Source organism: Bubalus bubalis, chromosome 17, assembly GCF_019923935.1.
Source record: "Bubalus bubalis isolate 160015118507 breed Murrah chromosome 17, NDDB_SH_1, whole genome shotgun sequence".
Classification (NCBI taxonomy): domain Eukaryota; kingdom Metazoa; phylum Chordata; class Mammalia; order Artiodactyla; family Bovidae; genus Bubalus; species Bubalus bubalis.
Genome location: NC_059173.1, coordinates 6,986,810 through 7,002,653, shown reverse-complemented (window position 1 = coordinate 7,002,653; position 15,844 = coordinate 6,986,810). Strand labels below are relative to the sequence as shown.

The window sequence follows — 15,844 nt, the reverse complement described above, 5'->3', positions numbered from 1 at the left end:
TGACCGCAGTTTCCCTGCATGTGTGTGTGAGCTGCCTTGACTTTGTTCCCCCTGGGCTCTGTTGTTGAGATTGCTCCATGCTGGCCCGTGTAGCTCTGATCCATCCTTTTAAACGGCTTCACAGTGTTCGTCTTCTTTCCCCCTGTTCTTCTGTTGATGGGTATTTACGTGTCTCACAGTGCCTGTGGGAAAAGCTGCTCCAGGGTATGAAGCTGGAGAGGGAACTGCTGGCTGTGAGGGATGTACCATTTTGGAATCATCAGGTGTTGCCCACATTGTTCCTCAGAGTGATAGTGGCAGTTTATGTTGTCACCAGCATATTTTAGAAATATATTTAAATTAATTAGTTGAGGTATTTAATTTTTGGTCGTGATGGGTCTTTGTTGCTGCATGCGGTGTCTCTCCAGATGCGGTGAATGGGGGCTACTCTTCGTTGCAGTGCGTGGACTTCTCCTCAAGCCTTCTCACTGGCAGGTGGACTCTTAACCACTGCACTAGAAGTCCGTCATTAGCAGCTTTTTCTTTCTTCCCCACATCCCCCAGCACGTGGCACTGTCAGACATTTGAATATCTTTATCAGTTACTGAGTGTTGAATTGTACTGCTAATCCCTCTTTACTAGTGGAATTCTGCATTTTTCATGTTTATTATGATTTTCTCTTATGTGAGTTACCTGTTTATAGTGTTTCTGTTCAGTCACTCAGTCATGTTCAACTCTTTGCGACCCCATGGACTGCAGCACACCAGGCTTCCCTGTCCATTACCAACTCCTGGAGCTTGCTCAAATTCATGTTCATTGAGTCGGTGATGCCATCCAACCGTCTCATCCTCTGTCGGACCCTTCTCCTCCTGCCTTCAATCTTTCCCAGCATCAGAATCTTTTCCAGTGAGTCAGCTCTTTGAATCAGGTGACCAAAGTATCGGAGCTTCAGCATCAGTCCTTCCAATGAAGATTCAGGACAGACTTCCTTTAGGATGGACCGGTTGGATCTCCTTGTAATCCAAGGGACTCTCAAGAGTCTTCTCCAACACCACAGTTCAAAAGCATCAATTCTTTGGTGCTCAGCTTTCTTTTTGGCTCAACTCTCACATCTATACATGACCACTGGAAAAGTCATAGCTTTGACTAGACAGACCTTATTGGCAACTTAATATCTCTGCTTTTTAATATGCTGTCGAGGTTGGTCATAGCTTTTCTCAAAGGAGCAAACGTCTTTGAATTTCATGGCTATAGTCACCATCCGCAGTGATTTTGGAGCCCAAGAAAATAAAGGCTCTCACTGTTTCCATTGTTTCCCCATCTATTTGCCATGAAGTGATGGGACCGGACACCATGGTCTTTGTGTTTTGAATGTTGAGTTTTAAGCCAGCTTTTTCACTCTCCTCTTTCCTTTCCTCAAGAGACTCTTTAGTTCCTCTTCACTTTCTGCCATAAGCGTGGTATCATTTGCATATACGAGGTTATTGATACTTCTCCTGGCAATCTTGATTCCAGCTTGTGCTTCATCCAGCTCAGCATTTCGCATAATATACCCTGCATTTAAGTTAAATTAGCAGAGTGACAATATATAGCCTTGACGTACTCCTTTTCCTATTTGGAACCAGTCTGTTATTCCATGTCCAGTTCTAACTATTGCTTCCTGACCTGCATACATATTTCTCAGGAGGCAGGTCAGGTGGTCTGGTATTCCCATCTTTTTAAGAATTTTCCACAGTTTATTGTGATCCACACAGTCAAAGGCTTTGGCATAGTCAATAAAGCAGAAGTAGATGTTTTTCTGGAACTCTTTTGCTTTTTCGATGATCCAACTGATGTTGGCAATTTGATCTCTGGTTCCTCTGCCTTTTCTAAATCCAGCTTGAACATCTGGAAGTTCTAGGTTCACGTACTGTTGAAGCCTGGCTTGGAGAATTTTGAGCATTACTTTGCTAGCATGTGAGATGAGTACAATTGTGCGGTAGTTTGAGCATTCTTTGGCATTGCCTTTCTTTGGGATTGGAATGAAAACTGACCTTTTCCAGTCCTGTGGCCATTGCTGAGTTTTCCAAATTTGCTGGCATATCGAGTGTAGCGTTTTCACAGCATCATCTTCCAGGATTTGAAATAGCTCAGCTGGAATTCCATCACCTCCACTAGCTTTGTTCGTAGTGATGCTTCCTAAGGCCCACTTGACTTCACATTCCAGGATGTCTGGCCCTAGGTGAGTGATCACACCATTGTGGTTATCTGGTTCATTAAGATCTTTTTTGTATAGTTCTTCTGTGTATTCTTGCTGCCTCTTCTTTATATCTTCTGCTTCTGTTAGGTCCATACCGTTTCTGTCCTTTATTGTGCCCATAAAGTGTTTGGTCTTCCTCTCTTTTCTATTAATTATTCATGACCCTTATCCAAGATGCTAATCTACTTTTGGTTGTATATTTTGGAAGGAGCTCCTACTCTGTAGATAAGCATTTCACTTTGTTTATAACATTTTAGAGGCTTCCCTGATGGCTCAGTGGTAAAGAATCTGCCCATCAATGCAGGAGATAGAGGTCCTATCCCTGGGTCGGAAAGATCCCTTGGAGGAGGAAATGGCAACCTACTCCAGTGTTCCTGCCTGGAGAACCCCATGGACAGAGGAGCCTGGCAGGCTACAGTCCATGAGGTGGCCAGAGTCAGATACTCATTAGCGACTAAACAACAGAAACATAATGTTTTTTACTTAATAAAGTGTTTTTTGAATAGTCTTATTAGCCAGTTACGGTTGGTGCTTTTACGATTTCTTTCCTTAACTGACTTCATAAAGATAATTCACCATATTTCTGAAAATTTCTAAAGTTTTGGGCACTTTTAAGTCTTTAATCCACTTAGCTTTAATTTTGGTACGTGTGAGGTAAGAATCTATTTTTTCCTGATATAAATCACCTTCGTTTTATTTCATGAGTGATTTTTTTTCTAAAATTTTTATTTATGTGTGTCTGTATTTGGGGGCTGTCAATTCTGTTTAATTGGTGTATTTGTCAGTTCTTGCATCATGTGGCCTTAATGGCTGGGTCTGATAACTTGTAAACAGCTCATCTCTATAATTCACTTATCTATTTGTGATCCTTTAATCTTCTTATTGAGATTGCATAGTATACCCTGATGGGATTTTCAAATGCATTGGTTTGCAGATTAGTTGGGAACCAGTGACATAGTTGTTTTTTTTTAAATAGTGAACCATTGCAGTCATGAGCTTGCTATATCTCTTCATATATCTGTGGCTTTCATAAATATTTTACTTCTTATTATAAATCAATAATTTATAATAAATAAATAACCTTCTAGTATGTATTTTATTTTCTTCTATATAAGTCCTAAGCTGCTTTGTTAGATTTATTTCTAGGAATCTTGTAGTTTCTATGGCTATTATGAGTAGAATATTTTTCTATACTTTGATTAATTATAATGGTAAATGGGAATATGCTTTGCTTATAACTCTGTGGTTGTTTTTTCTTTCTATATTTTGAGGTTATGTTTTTCAGGGCATCTAAGTTTATTTTATTGCTTTATTTCCTTGGCACATTGTAGGTTGTTCCTTTTCTGTATGGTGTTCCTCTTTTCTCCATGAATTACTTTTGCCTTATTTTATTTTGCTTGATTTCTTTTAGTTTGCCTGCAAGATCTTTTCTTTTTTATCCTTTTGTTGTTAACCTTTCTGTGTGTGTGTGTGTGTAAACCTTAAAGAGCTGGATACTGTTTAACAATGTCTTGTAGTACTTTAATCTGTAACTTTTCATTGGAGAATTTAATTCATTTATATTAATATAATAATTAATGATTATTTCTGGTTTTTTGTGTATAGTTTGGTTGGTTTATTACTCTTTTTCTTTGCTTGTTCGTTTTTCCCTTTCCTGCTTTGGAATAGATCGATAATGTCTTCTATGATCCCTTTTCTTCCATTGCTGGGTCTAAAACTACAAACCATATTTCTATTCCTTTGGTAGTTACCCATACATTTTTAGATTAAGTCCTTAACCATAATTTTTTTCTGGCATGCTTTACTTTTCACAGCAAGTCTGTGGAATAGATACTATTTGTTCCTTCATGTAAATGAAACAAGTGAGGCTCAAAAGGTAAAGCCCATTGCCCAAGGTCATATAGCTTACCAACGGTGTAGCTGGATTCAAAGGAAGATCTATATTATTTGAAAACCTCTAAAAAAAAAAATCTAACACCTTGCTGCTTGAAAAATGATTAAGTTTCAGCTAACTAGAATTATCTTTTTTGAACCATCTTTTTTCATAATGTTATCAAGCAAGTTACCAAATTAATCTGCCATTAATTTGCTGTGAAACCTTCAGCTGCATACATTCTCTCTCCAAGCCTCAATTTTCCTGTCTGTGAAGTGGCTTGATTGTCCCTAATATTTAGATCATTTGTTCAAAGTGCTTAGAGAGTTCTTTGTCGACAGATATTGAACAGCTTCCCCTAACAGCTTTATGATAAACGGTGGGACTATCGAGGTTGGAATAGAGTTTCCCACAACAACACTGAACATCATTTAGATTTATTGGTTAATTATTCACCGGCTTTATCTAAATTTGAATCTGTGTGCTGCAAAATGTAAACTTGCAGAATGACATTTATTTCCCATTAACCTAATGAGTTTGGGGCTTTTTTTTTGTCTCCTCCTCTAGTGTAGCAATTTATTATGAAGGAGAGGATGACTCGGTCTGAGGTTTTGTTGTGAATTTTGTTTGCAGTGATCCTTCTGGAGAAGAGTTTGTGCCAGCATTTTCAGTCTTTTTGGCAGCGAGGATGGTGTCACCCGGAATGTCCCTGGTACTGACCTGCCCCACAGGAGAATGAAAAGCACTTTAGGATGTGTGCAGAGCAGGGGCAGATACAAAAATGAGAAAGATGCAAAAGCACGCTGCCTGAGTATAATCACAACCAACAACCTGGGCTCCAGAGTTAATAAGTCCAGGCTCTGGTGTAACCAGGTACTCTGGTGCAGTGGGTGGAGACTTGAATACTAATGATGGACTGCCTGGGTTCCGATCCCCAGGTGGACACTTGGGAGCAGTGTGGCCTTGGCCTGATTGTGCCAGTTTTCTTGGCTGTGCCTCTGTTTCCCTGTGCCAGTATCTACTGGAGTGCCTCGCACACCTCAGGAGCCATGAGCGGGCCCCAAAGAGCCTCTCTCACCGTCACTTGCCCTGTCTCTGTGCCCCTGGGCTAACCCCCCAGCACTGCACATTCAGGATGGCTTCCCGGCTGGGCCCTTCCTGCACCTCAGCTCACCAGCTCCTGCTTACCTGAGACTCTCTGCAATCCCATGCCAGCCTGAGCTGGAATACTCCTCTGCGCCTCCGTAACACCCTTAAAAAAAAAAAAAAAAAAAAAAAAAGGGCACCACATAACCTCTCTCATCATGTATTTTACTAAAATTACCTCTTTGCAGTCAGAGAAACTGGGTTCATATCCTAACTCTGCCACTTATGATCTTGGGCAAATGACTTCACTTTTGTTGTAAACCTCAGTTTGGTCATCTGTAAAATGGGACTCATAGTACTTCACACCCCATAGATTCACCACGTGGACTCCATGTGTTCAGATGTGTTTAGAACAGTGCCTGACACTTAGCAAACCCTCTAAGTATAAGCTATTACTATTTTAATAAAGGCAATAATAATAATGTCACTATAAAGAGACTATCATGGCAGTAAAATGTGGTAATATGTGACAAAGGGCCTGGAACAATGAATGCCGAGTCCTCAGCTGCTCGGCTCTATATATCAGCATTTTAAACTTAACAAAGCAATATATCTGAGAACTAAGAGGCTGTAGTCTAAGAACCAACTCATTTTTCAAAGAATTCAAAACTGGTGGTAGAATAATAGTCATGCAAAGTCTAAAGGAATTCATTCTAGGTCATCAGACAACGCTCATAATCTTTGATATTTGTAAAGCGTTAGGCAGCATACAAAGTGCTTTTCGATTCATTATCACGTCTGATCCCTGTCTTAACAAGGAGGACAGGGTTTTTTTTTGTTTGTGTTTTTAATCTCTTCCTTTACAAATACTCAGGTTCAGAGAAGCGTCATGACTTGGCCTGAATTCCATGTCTAACAAGTGGTGAAACAGGGTTTCAAGCCTTGGTCACCTCATTCTAAATCTAAAATACGCGGGGACATTCTAACACCCTAGGGGTTGGTTGCACTTGGTGTGGAGGCACAGGTATCCAGGGGTGGAGAAACCGGGTCCCATGGAGGACGAACGTGCACCCCATTTTCTTTAAACCCCTCCAACAATGCTGCTTTCCTCTGGTCTGCAGAGAACAGGATTTTAGTTTCTTTCAGAGACATTAGCCCCAATGCTTTTGAAGCCACTGTTCTGTTTCTAGGGGAGACTGTGGGCTGTCGGGATTTCATCAGGCCCCTGTGTGTTTCTTCACCTCCCTTGGTTTGTCTCAGCCTGTGTCGTTGGCCACTGGGAGTTGTCAACGAATCTAATCTGCCCTCCTGGTACAGAGTCCAGGCTGTGGCTTCTTCAGGGGGCACTTGACTACTGGTCCCTTGGAGGACAGGATCCTGGGTGACAGAATGTGCTCACCTCTGGGCAAGGTTCCTCTGCAGAAAATGGCCTTTTTTTTTTTTTTTTTTTAATTTGTATGACTTTATTTTTATTTTTAAAATATCTATTTATTTATTTGGCTGTGCCAGGTCTTCAGTCTTCATTGTGGCATGTGGGATCTATTTCCCTGACTAGGGATCAAACCCGGGGCCTCTGCATTGGGAGCGCAGAGTCTTAGCCACTGAACCACCAGGGAAGTCCCTGGTCTGTCTTTATACTAGCAGAAGAGACCAACTCGAGCGACAGAAATGCATCTTTTAGACCTTGAAGAGCAGCACAGCAGTTTCTAATACCATTCACTGATGTATGACATACTCACACAGACGCACACCTCACCCCTCCTGTATAGCACATGGAGTTTTCATCAGCTCATAAAGCCAGCACCCAGATTAGTGCCACTCATAACCCCGCTAGCAGTGCCCCTCCTGTATTACCCAGTCTGTGCCCTTGGGGGTCACTGCTGTCCTGACTTGTATCAGCAGAGGGCCTCACCTGACGTGTTGGCTCTCACAAGGTGGTGCTTTGGTGCACGTTGTGAGCCAGAACGACTTGGACCATTTCAGGGTGTGAAAGCAGCCGTGACAGCAGCTCCGCCCGCTGTGCCTTTGCTGTGGGTCGTGCTCTGGGCTAAGCGCCTAATTCCCACAGCAGCCCTGTGTGGCTGCTGCCACTCCTGTTGCGCAGGTGAGAAGGCTGAGGCTTGAGAAGGAGAAAGGTCTTGTCCATGGTCCACAGTTTGAGTGGTGGAGGCAGGATCTGAACTCAGGGAGCCTGGTTCCAGAGAACCTGGACCCTGGCCACTGCTTTGCCATCTTAGCTCACAGGAACTTTCCCTTGGCTTCCAGATCGGCCATCGGGACTTTGACGTGGAAAAGCGTCTTCGGAGGGACCTCAGGAGGACTCACGCGCTGTTGTCAGACGTGCAGCTCCTGCTGGGGACCATGGAGGACGGCAAGACGTCGGTCAGCAAGGAGGAGCTGGAGAAAGTGCAGAGCCAGGTGGGTGTCACGGGCCTCTCAGAGCTGGGTGGGGAGGGGACTGCAGCCGGCAGGGGGATAGTGGTTCTCCTGGCCAGATGTGGCCACGGTCACAGCCCTGACCTCTGACTTTCACACACCTGTAGAGAGGTGGGTGGCATGGGGGAGCTGGGTGGGTCATGTAGATGTGATACATGAGGACAGGGGTTCATAAATGACTGGGGAGCCCGTTCCCTTCTTTATGGCTGAAGCAAATGAGTTTTGAGGCCTTGGGCAGATCAGGGCCCTTGGGCGGAACGGTGAGTACAGCACGTCTGTGTGACTGTGTGTGTGTGTCTGTGTCGGCCTGCGTGTGCACATGCGTGGTGACCAGCAGAGCTGGGTATGAAACAGATAGTGCTGATAATGCAAATCCTACATGAGTATCATCGTCTCCATTCACAAGCGAGGGGACGGGGTGGCAAGGGGGGAAGTGACCCACTGAGTCTCACAGCTAGACGATGCAGAATCAGAATTTAAACCCAGATTTCCAGACCCCACCGTCCCTGGCTGCCTCAGAGGAGCACTGGAGGTGGATGGGAGGTGACGCCAGGAGGGACCCCACCACCTCAGGAGACATGATGGGCGTGGACTGTCCTAAAAGTTACTGCTAAAAGTCCCATGTCCTGGGCAAGCCCTCAGTCCCAGAGAAACCGGGACAGTTGGTCAGTCATTTTCTTTATGGCTGTGTCAGAACATTAGAATCACGTGTGCTTGAACGTGTCCTCCTCCCTTGATCCTTGTGGTATCCCTGGGGGAGGGCAAGTGGTCTTGTGCCCATTTTACAGATGGGAAGATTCTGTCTGGAGGTGGGAAGCAGTGTACCCAAGGTAACACATCAGGTGGGTGGCAGGGTTGGAATTCAAATCCTGGGCTCATGAGTCCAAGTGCAGAATGTGGGAGCTCTTTTGTCTTACCTTGTTTCTTCCTGTCTATGTGACTGACCAGGCAGATGGAGGACCCGAGCCGCCTCTGTCAGGCGGGCAGATGTCCAAGCACTCAGCCATCTCTCAGGTGTCTCGGGTTCATGCAGCCCCCTTGGCAGGGGGCCCTGTGTTCAGCCCATCTTCCATCAAAATATTCCTGATGCCATCCAAGCCCTCCTCACCCCAGAGGTGAATGTTCTTGAAAAGGAACCACGATGGTTTTGTTTTTTCTCCTTTTCTGTTTTTTCTTTTTCTTAAAGTATTCATGAGAAAACTCCCTCTGCAGGGTTAAAATGTGTGTTCTTGGAAAATAGTGGTATTTAATGAAGGCGCCTTGCACTGAATCAAAGAGCTTCATTCTTCTGAAAGTCCTTCTTCCCTGTCTCCGCGTCTGGCTCCTATCAAAGGGAATTCACAGCCTTGGCTTTCTGTGGCCGTTGTCATGGAAATCGTTATAAGGACGGGATTGCGTGGACCAGAGGTCAGGGTACAGTTGCTTTGGCTCGCAGCACACGTGTCCTGGATGCTGGAGTCAGAGCTAATCAAATAAAGCAGCGATGACATCGGGCACTGCTGGGTCTCCTCTCCCAGGTATGGGAGTTGTCCTTTACCTGAAGGCTCTGGGGACAGAGGCAGGGAGCACGCGCGGGAGGGGAGGAGAGAGCTAAGTTTGCTGCATCCTGAGTGCTGGGGATGGGGCTGACCTGTTCATTCATCCCTTCTTCATTCAGTATTTATGCAGCATCCACCGAGTGCCCGGCGACGTGCTAGATCTAAGTGCATAACGGTTGGCAAGAGAGGCGCGGTCCTCTCCTCGTGCAACTGACGTCTGATGGGAAAGAGGACAGCAAACAATGATGCAAATAAGCAGAAACATCCCACACCTTAATTCAGGTAGTAAAGGGAACATGCAGAGTTACCATCAGTAATAAAGGGAATAGGGAATTGTGCAGGTCTCGTTTAGCTTGGATGGGTCAGCTAGCCTCCCCTGGGAGAAGGAGGAGCAGGCAGCGGCTATAACGTGTGGGGCCCGGAAGGTTTGGATTTTATTCCAGCAGTGATGAGAAGCCGTTGGGGCATCCTGAGCGGGGCGTGACACAGTCTGATTGACGCCTCTGTGTGGGGAGTGGATCGAGGAAGGCTGAGTGGGTGCCGTTAGGCTGGTGTACCCCTCTGGGCTGGAGGAAATGGTCTCTGGGGTTAAGTGGAGACAGCAAAAGGAGGCACACCAGGGGCTAGTTTGAAGCTGATGGGACTCGTGGGTCAGGTGGCAACGAGAAGTGTCTTTATTGAGGTCATCTTCACCAGAACTCTGGGAGGTGGCGATTTCTGTTTTTGAGCCATTTCACTAACTAGGAAACAGGTTTTGAGAGGCTGAGCGACTTTCCCAAGGGCACACAGCAGTCTCTGTCTTTGTGCCGCCAGTTCTATGCCACGATGTGAGCATTTTTCTAGCACCCACCATGTGTAGGCTTTTCCTTGGAATTTAGGAGTCCCCGGACTTGGCTGCACATCACATAACAAGCATTGTTTAAAAATCACAGATTTCTAGATCCCCCTTCCTCCTTTTTTTTCCCTTTGTTGAGACCCAGCATCTGCGTTTTTAACAGTCGCATGAGGGAAATCCTATGCTGGTCTTAGGACCACCATTTGGGAAATGTGGGTTCTGTTTATCCTTCAAAACACCCTTTCAAGTTCCATGGCACGGGCCCATTTTGCAGATGAGAAGACTGACGGTGAGATTAGTGTGACAGAGCCTAGTTCAACCAGTTTTAAAATTCGTTAAATATTGCTTAAGGGGAAGTGGTTCCAGCACTTGCTAGTTTTGTGACCTTCACCGTGTGCCAAGACTTCCGTGAGCCCTTCTCCTAAATCAGGGCATTGTCATCTCCTGGTGGCCCAGGCACATGTGGGGGGGGGGGGGCGGGGGCAGTGATGAGGTGCTGCCAGGACAGGTTTGAAGAGCTTGAACACCCTCCAAAGCCTCTACAGCTTGCTAACCTTGGCGCCGGGTAACCTAGAGAAAGGTTTTCTCTCAGGGCAGGTATGAAGGAATGCGTTTGAAAGCACCTCTCAGCGAGCAAATTGTGTACATTCAGTGAGTGCTGATGCGGTGTCCACTCTGGGATGATTTGAGGCCAGGCGGTGGGGATAAGGAAGTGCCCTTCTCAACAGGGGCTCCCAGTCCAGGGAGAGGCCGGCCTCAGAGGAGACTGTTGCCAGCAGGGTGACAAGATCTTTACTGGGGAATGTTGTTGTTTAGTCACTAAGTCATGTCTGACTCTTTTGCAACCCCATGGTCTGCAGCCCACCAGGCTCCACTGTCCATGGGATTCTCCAGACAAGAATACTGAAGTGGGTTACCATGCCCCCCTCCAAGGGATCTTCCACACCCAGGGATCGAACCCAAATCTCCTGCATTGGCAGGGGGTTCTTTTCCACTGAGCCACCAGGGAAGCCCCTGGGGAAGTGTTGGGGGGTTAGCTAATTTTGCTGTGGGAGAGGAGCTCGTGGCTTCAGCTGTCATCCTGAAGATGGAAGTGACCAGCCGGCTGAGTAAGGCGCATGTGGGTGTTCTGGGAGGAAGCACCCGCGCGCATCCAGGGGCAGAGGCAGGTGGAGTGATGGAGCATGCTCGGTTGTGCATTGTATCGCTGGTATACAGTGTTCCCCAAGGTAAGGGCAGAGAGGATAATGCCGCTCTTTGAGGCTGGAATCAGCCATGAATGGTTTACTAAGCCTGGCTAAAGAGTTTGGGCCTTATCCCAAAGGTGACAGGGAGCTACAGAGCAGGCACAAGTGCGGTCAGAAGTGCTTGTGAAAAACGGCAGGCTTCAAGGCCAGCGGAAGCAGTGATGTTTGGCACGCCCTGCTCAGCCAGAGGTGTGGGAGGATCTCCTTGGAGTAGTGGTCCCTTGTTGGCACCAGGGACTGGTTTCTTGGTAATTTTTTTGGGGACCACGCTGGGATGGTTTCATGATGATTCAAGCGTGTTACATTTACTTGTTTTTACATCAGCTGCACCTCAGATCATCAGGCATTAGACCCCAGAGGTTGAGGACCCCTGCCTTAGAGCATCTCCCAGGGCCCCTGAATTCTTCCCATGTGGACAAGCAGCCCCTCTGCCCCTCACCCCACCTTCTAGAATCCTGAGAAAATTGTCTCTTTCTACTCAGTTTCCCTCCATTGGAAGACTTGGTGCTGTCTGAGTTAACACTTGAGGTTTAAGACCCTGTGATAAAACACGGAAGACGCACACCTCATGAGTTCTAATCCTGCCTCTGCTGTTTAACTAGTTAGTTATAAGATTCTGAGTAAGTCACCCTGCCTGTCAGAGGTTCCTTGTTCTTACTGAAGAAAAGCAGTCATGATATTCCCAGCTTCTGGGCTGGGAGAAAGCACCCTAGACCCTGGATTGGAAGGAATTCCCTAAACTGAAACCTGTCAGGCAGGGATTTTTAAACGCAGGGCTGCCTACTGGCTCCTACATCTCCCCACCCCCCACCCTGAGTTGCCTGGTGGAAGACTTTGGATTCGGGCTGGGATTTTACACAACCTGGTGGAACAGGTAGACAAGGCAATGTGTGGGGTGGGTCTAATGACACACGTTCTTTAGGAGCAATTACTAATTAATTCCCAGGAAATGTTTCCACTGGAAACAAACTAATCTGGAGACAGAAGCAATCCCGCCACCAAGATATATAATTGAGATAATCGCTGTGCATAATTAACATCTGTGAGCAGCAGGTGCCCGCACCTGGCTCGGAGGAGGAAGTGGAGGATGCCGTCTGCTCCGGGCAGTGGCTACCTTTTTTTTTTTTTGAAAAAATTCATGCCTTTCACCTTTGCCTCTTCCAGAAAGGAAATATGTCATTTGCTTTTTTTTTTTCTTTCGGTTAAATGGAAAAGAGTCCCCCGAGCTCTTCAGTTGTTTACTGAATTCCTGCCGGGGGCTGTCTTCCCTCTTCCTGCTGAGGACAAAGCTGTCGCCAGGCCTCAGCCATTGGGCCCCCTGCAGAGCTCTGGCACCCCGCCCCTCCCGCCTGCCCCCTTCTCAGCCCACACCACCTGTGTGTCTCATTCAGCACTCTCTCAAGTCTGCCGGCCTCCCGTCTTGCACAAGCAATCTTTCTGCCACCTGATCTTTGAGGAGAGATTTTTTAAAATACAAATACCATCTGCTTCTCTGCATTTGGGTTCCGTCTGAGGCACAATCCACCTCCCTCAATTTGACCTTTAAAGATGCACAGTCCAGGACTTTCCTGGTGGTCCAGTGGTAAAGAATCCACCTGCCAATGCAGGGGGCATGGGTTTGATCCCTGGTCTGGGAAGATCTCACATCCCACGGGGATCCTACATACAACTAAGCCCTCGGGTAGGCCCATTGGGCCTGGTGTGTCTTCCACGCAGTGGACTCCCAGGGGTCCCCACCGGTGCACAGAAGACTGAGGGTCCCCTTTGCCCTCAACCAGGTTGGTGGTGACCAGGCACCACCCGCACTTCCACAAGACATTGAAAATAACTAGTGGGCTCTCGGAGGCTCATCCCAGTGGAGTCTTTAGTGTGAGCGGACACTTTGGGAGCACGTCTCTCCAGCCCGGAACCATGGAACAGGTGGTTTGTTGGTAGTTCTGGATGTTTTATTTGAAGAGACTTTCTTAAAAATTATGTTGGAGTGAATTGATTCAATATTAACATTACCTCCTATCAGAGAGAGATAAAGACCAAATTGTAATTGGTTAAAAACATGGTTATCAGCGGTCTGCTCACCCCACAAATATTGACACTTCCAAGGCTGTGATGAAGTGGGAAGAGGCTGGTTTCATGGCAGACAGGGAATGCCATCTATGCTTAGCCCTCGAAGCATAGATGAACTGTTCAGCTGTGGGGGCCAGCCTGTCAGAGAGCCCGGCCAGCCCCTGGGGCCATCGTTAACCATGGGAACGCAGACACTGATGGCAGACATCCATGGTTTACACTCAGCCAGTTATGGGGCCAAGCGCTTAGAGGTCATGACCTAACTCTGTACCCCCAACCCACTTCAGTGTAGTGAGTCCCTCGAGTAGAGGGACCTGTCCTCTGGTGCCAGAGCTCTGCGCGTGATCAAGGCCTCACCGGGTGGCAGAGTCTCCACAGGAAGCAGCCAGCATTCAGTAGTCCCTTCTCTGCAGCAGGAAGCTCAGCATATGAGAATCCCACCCAAAGTCACAGAGTTTGGGGGGCAACTGGGATGCATTGTATTTATTTATTTATTATTATGTGTGTATTGGTCATGCCGCACAGCACATGGGATCTCAGTTTTCCGACCAGAGATCAAACCTGAGCCTCCACTGGACCACCAGGAAGGTCCCTAGGATGTACTTTAAATAATGTATCTTGAAAGAATTTCCAGTGTACCAAAAAATTATAAGGATAGTTCAAAGGATTCCTTTAAATCCTTCACCTAGATTCCTCAGTTTTTAACTTTTTGCCATGTTCACGGTATCATTTTCTCTCTAAATTACATCCTCTGAATTATTTGAAAACAAGTTACAGATGTGAGATCTCTTTACCCTTATCAAAATTGGAAATTTTAGCATGGATATTCTAACCCAGAGCTCAGCGAACTCAGGCTCCCAGGCCAAGTCCAGCCCATGCTGCCTGATTTTTCGTTTTTGTTTTGCTTTGTTTTTTTTATTACAGCTTGAGAGCTGAGAGAGGTTTTGTTTTTAAATAGCCACATTTAAAGTTAGATAAGTACCTGCATTTATCCTTCCATTTTGCCTCTAGGCCTGCAGAGCCTAAAACACTTTCCAGCTTGCACTTGAAGGAAAACTTTGCTGACCGCTTATACTGTCTGCTGACTATTCTGATTTTGCCTGTTGTTTTACTCACATTCTTTGTAGCCATTTTTCTCCCTGTTCAGGATCCAGCCTAGACTACGTCACAGTTGTGTTCAGTCTTGTGACACTGCCCATAGAGCCTCTGTCTTTGTATTTTATGACGCTAGAATTTTGGAAGAGTTCGGGCCAGTTGTATGGTAGAAACTTCCTCCACCTGGGTGCCCTAGAATTGGAAGCTGTGTGTTTTTCATTTCAAAGCCGCTTGGATTTGTGTGGGTCTGAGGGTGTTCCTGGGACACGAGACTTCTGATCTTAAAACCAAAAAAGTTCCAGGCAGACAGGGATGAACTGGTCACCCTAGAGCCAGAGCTTCAAGTCCTAAGTAATTCTGGGGAAGATAAAAGGGCCCTCCCTCTGGGCTCTCCCTAAGACCTTTTGTTCTCAAAAGGTTCCCGCAGGTTTAAGGGACAGGCTGATGAGCCAGATGCTGATTTAAGAGCCATTGCTGGCTTCCTCATCTGCTCCTGTGGCTCCTGACCTGCCTTCCCACCCTCAGCCTGTTCCCATTCCGCAGCCCCCGCCAACCCCGTCGCGCTGTCCTTGGCCCACTGATGCAGGTGAGACTTGCTGATGACACTGCGCGTGGTCATCGGGTCCTTCTTGCTGGCTTCTAACTGCATCACGATGTAGCCCCTTTGCTGTTGATGGGCATGTAAGTTATCTAGGCTTAGAGCCATTATGAACGTCCGGGCAGTGGGTGGCCTCGGGGGGGGGGGGGGGGGGGGGTCTGGGGCTCCTGTAGCCACACGAGGTGGTGGGCAGCTCAGGGGGCAGACGGCAGCCCCGCTGACTGGGGCCGATTCAGCAATGCACTGAGCTTGTCTCTCAGCCTCGCTCCCTCTGTGCATAGGTGTGGAGTCCCTACCGCAAGGCCTAGAGACCCTTCAGAGCCCCTGTCCAGTGGGAAGACAGATGTGGAGGTGCTCAGATGCTATGCTATTTAGGGGAGCACTGGGGAGCTGGAATATCACCAAAAGGGGGGCATGAATGGATGGAGGCAGGGAGGACCTTTTTTGAATATTTTATCCTGCTTTTTCAAGTTTGTATTTTTTTTCTCTCTCTCTTCGGAGTGTGTTACAAATCCATTGTCCCCAGAGGGAAGGCAGGAAGGAAATTCTTGAAGTCTGTTCAGTCATGTAGGACCCATGCCGTCCTTTGGTCCTGTAATACAAAATGTGAAAGTGAAGTCGCTCAGTTGTGTCCGACTCTCTGCGACCCCATGTACTGTAGTCCACCAGGCTCCTCTGTCCATGGGGTTTTCCAGGCAAGAATACTGGAGTGGGTTGCCATTTCCTTCTCCAACAAAATTAGAAAGGGCTCCTAAACGCTCAAATAGACTTAAAACAAGTGAAAGGAGACCTGCTTTACTCAGCAGGTGGTAAACACAGGACACGGGGCTCACAAGGAAAAGCTGTGCGTTTAA

At 46.8% G+C, this 15,844-nt stretch overlaps 1 protein-coding gene across 10 annotated transcripts in view; it reads left to right on the top strand.

Moving 5' to 3' along the window:
• Positions 1-15,844, top strand: part of MYO18B (myosin XVIIIB) — a 229,256-nt gene that overhangs the window by 133,297 nt on the left and 80,115 nt on the right. For all 10 annotated transcript variants that reach the window (XM_044930013.2, XM_025267427.3, XM_044930011.2 and 7 more), the window contains one exon: positions 7,443-7,595. In XM_044930013.2, the coding sequence (XP_044785948.2) occupies positions 7,443-7,595 (153 nt within the window). The remainder of the gene's footprint in view (positions 1-7,442; positions 7,596-15,844) is intronic.